Source organism: Volvox carteri (genome assembly GCF_000143455.1).
Source record: "Volvox carteri f. nagariensis unplaced genomic scaffold VOLCAscaffold_75, whole genome shotgun sequence".
NCBI lineage: Eukaryota > Viridiplantae > Chlorophyta > Chlorophyceae > Chlamydomonadales > Volvocaceae > Volvox > Volvox carteri.
Window position 1 is genome coordinate 14,392 of NW_003307618.1, and position 3,649 is coordinate 18,040.

The following is a 3,649-nucleotide window of genomic DNA, read 5'->3' on the forward strand; positions in this document are numbered from 1 at the left end:
CCGAAACTAGTTTCGGCCTTTCCGTTGACCAAGGACCTCTTCGTCGGAAACCCCGAAACTAGTTTCGGCAGGTTTACGTTTCGGCAGGTTTACGTTTCGGCCCGAGCCCTGCTCTCCCCGACCTTGTGTCCTACCCTCTACACCCTCCTTCCCCTGAAGGCGTCTCCTCTCCTCTTCCTATACTCTCTCCTCCTCTTCCTCGCCTTACTGTGAATACTTTGCTCATTAATTTTGCAGACGCTCAGCCCGGTTTTAATGCGCAACTCCTTACACATCTCTTCCTGCAGTTCTCGAACACAACGTTCATTATTGCTAGTTCTTTTTAATTATTTTTAATTATCTCTTCTTTTTACTTGACGCTTCCCTTTGCCATTTTTCCGGGTGTCACATCCCATATGCCTGCGTCATGAGAACTTTTGTAACCGCCATATGCTCGGCCACTCCTTTACACTGCACATCTTTCGGACTTCTGCGCTCTTCATTTTACCATACTTTCCATATTATTCAATAACACCGCGCCAAGTCCCCGAACGCAGCGCCTTGTTTTACGTTTTACGGCGTTCCTTCCGGATCGAGCAATGATCGAGATGTGTCTCAGTCCGAGCATGCTCGCCCATTTCATCCAACATCTAGGCTGTTGCCCACCTTTTAGGTGGGCAAGCCAACAAGTACTTGCCGCTTTGCGCACAACATAACTCACATGAATGATAATAATAAATATCAAATGGATGTCATGCACTGCACCCTACAGAAGTAAATCTTTCCAAATGGCCACAGACCGCCGCCGGCCGTAAGTACAATCGAACCTTCAGTTGTCCACCGAACACCAAAGACTACTCAGAAAACTACGTCATCAATATATTTTCAAAGCAGTCCTCTTTAATAGTAAATAAATGATGTTGGTCAAACAAGTAATAGCCATCTTCCCTGAGAACATCCCCTATGGCAGTCCGGAGACGTGTAACTCGTCAGGCTCAGTAGCTACGGGGCAGTTGTCTGGACAGGTTACTCGCCAGCTAGAAGCTTGGTAAATGTGCAACCTTGAAAGTGTCATAATTATGCACAGATATGCGCGCTGAGTGTGTGAAATGTTATGACGAGGTTAGTAAAAATGTTTGCCATCCAATTTGAGTGTGGGGAGGCATTATTTGTCCTGACGATTTGCTCTCTACCTACGGCCATTTGGCAGTCCAGAGACGTGTAGCGCCCAAGGCTCAGCAGCTACGGGACAGTTGTCTGGACGAGGTTATTTTTGACGTGCAGTCCCGAAAGCACATTGGGAAGCATGAATATAGCCGTTGAATTCATCATAAGTGAAATTTAGGTTAATTCCGGTGTTTGCCACCTGTATTGCCCTACCGCATGTTATTGGCCCAGTAATGGAAACACCTGGTAACCGGCCTCGATTACCAGGCTATAAGGTTACTGGGTCGTTAACGGGCTCGGGTCGTTAATCGGCCAGTTACCCGTAATCAGGCTCCATTACCAGGGTGGTTTACCAGGTCGTTTATCGGGCGGCCAGTTACAAGGCTAGGGTCGGTAATCGGTCAGTTACCCGGTAATCAGGCAGCATTATCGGGTGTTTACCAGGTCGTTTATCAGGCGGCCAGTTACAAAAATGTCCTCGGTAATGGGGCATTAACATAGATATTATCAGGACGTCAACCGACCAAACTCTTACGCATTAAACAGCGATTACCAGCTCAATAGCGGGTTCATATTATCCTACACAAAGCATTGCCCAATGGCCTACTACAACCTGCTCACATCTCTCAATCGGTACCACGAGGACTAGAGGCACTTTTTTACTCAACATTAAGAATCACTTGAAAGTACAGGCGCCCTCCAGGTTCCTGATCACTGCCCGCGGTCTGTTTAAGCTACCTCCGCTGCTTCTTCAGCCCCCCCTTCCGAATCTCTGCCAAGGCCATCTTGCCCTTCTCCTGCTGCACCTTAGCCCCGCGGGTCTGTACAGCTCGGCCTTTACCGACACCAAACGATTCCTTCCTCTTTGCGGGGTTTGACGCTGTGGCCCCGAAAGCCGAAGGGTCCTCCGGCAACACCAGTGGGGTTTCCTTAGGGCGTGGACGCTTGGTGCGTGCAGGCACCACCATTGCCACCGTTTCTTGGCTCTCCCGCGCCTTCACCGAGGGTTGCCTCAGGCGCGTGGGCCGCCCTCTGGCATCCAATGCCCCTACAAAAAGTGAGAGTGATTCATAAATTAATTTTTATGTGTAGTCGTAATTTATTGCCTTGTTGTTAGTAAGTTCCGTGTGTAGTCGTAATTTATTGTCATGTTGAAGCTACAATTTACCTTTGTCATGTTTTCCGGTCACCAGGACCTTGCGGCGCCCAGTTGGTTGAGGCGCGGACTTGCTGTGGACCTTCTGGCTCTTGGTTCTGCCGTACTCCTCGAGCAGGACTTTGCCCCCCATCCCCTCGTCATCCTCCCCTCCCTCATCCTCCCCTCCCTCGTCCTCCCCTCCCTCATCCTCCCCTTCCTTGTCCTCCCCTCCCTTGTCCTCCCAGTCCTCGTCCTCCCCGCCCATGTAATCCCCGCTCTCGTACAGCCAGTCCCCGTCCTCCCCACCCTCATCCTCCGCGCACTCGCCCTCGCCCTCGTCCTCCCCGCCCTCGCCCTCGTCCTCCCCACCCTCGCCGTCGTCCTCCCCACCCTCGCCCTCGTCCTCCCCACCCTCGCCCTCGTCCTCCCCACCCTCGCCGTCGTCCTCCCCACCCTCGCCCTCGTCTTCCCTGCCCTCGCCCTCGTCCTCCCCACCCTCGCCGTCGTCCTCCCCACCCTCGCCCTCGTCTTCCCTGCCCTCGCCCTCGTCCTCCCCACCCTCGCCGTCGTCCTCCCCACCCTCGCCCTCGTCTTCCCTGCCCTCGCCCTCGTCCTCCCCGCTGTAGTCCCCATCATCTCCCTCATCCCCATCCTGGCGGCTGCTCTTCTGGCCGAGGGGCTCCTGCTGCGTCTCCATAACGTTGGCCTGGCCTGGGGGGTTGTACATTTTGTTGTGAAGTTAGGAAGGGATACAAGCAACATGATGTATTGCATGACAGGGAAGTTTCAAGTAGTTCATGTCTGATCTTAGTAACAACGCATGGGTATTTAGCTTTTACTGAGCAGTGGCGTTCACTTACCCTCAGTTGCAGCCGTGTGGTTGCTCTTCTTGCGTTCCTGACCTGCAAAAGAGAACACGGAGGCACAGATTGCAAGTGAGGTTGAGGTCGTCTTGAGGTTGAGGAAACGTCCACGTTTTTTCTTTGCATGCATTACCTGCTGGCTGAGTGCTGACCTCGACATGGGCAGTCACCCACTCCTTAAAGAGCTCGGTCGCACGGACGGCGTCCATGGTCGCCACGGTCTCGAGCTTAGCCTTGTCTGCAGTCGTCAGTCCGATGGCCTTGAAGAAGTCCGACTTTTTCTTCAATGCATGCATCGGCATCCGAAACGGGGATCCTCAAACCCTAACATAAAGATCAGCACTGTGGGAGTGTGAGGTGTAACGCACAGTTTGATTGAATATCGTTTGGTTTCCGAAACATCACCCTTTCTACCTGACTGATGGTTGACCATCGCGTTCTGCAGCTTCGCCTTCAAGGCGTCATAGACAGTGTCGTACGTAGCCTTGTCTTCCTGCTGAAC

General features: G+C 52.6%; 1 protein-coding gene across 1 annotated transcript; it reads right to left on the minus strand.

Moving 5' to 3' along the window:
• Positions 1-1,836: 1,836 nt before the first annotated feature.
• Positions 1,837-3,449, minus strand: VOLCADRAFT_107731 (uncharacterized protein; the record flags this gene model as incomplete). The annotated part of the gene is made up of 3 exons (XM_002957537.1): positions 1,837-2,995; positions 3,145-3,186; positions 3,281-3,449. 3 exons carry the CDS (start codon positions 3,447-3,449, stop codon positions 2,304-2,306), a joined length of 903 nt encoding a protein of 300 aa, XP_002957583.1. The 3' UTR covers positions 1,837-2,303.
• Positions 3,450-3,649: the final 200 nt, after the last annotated feature.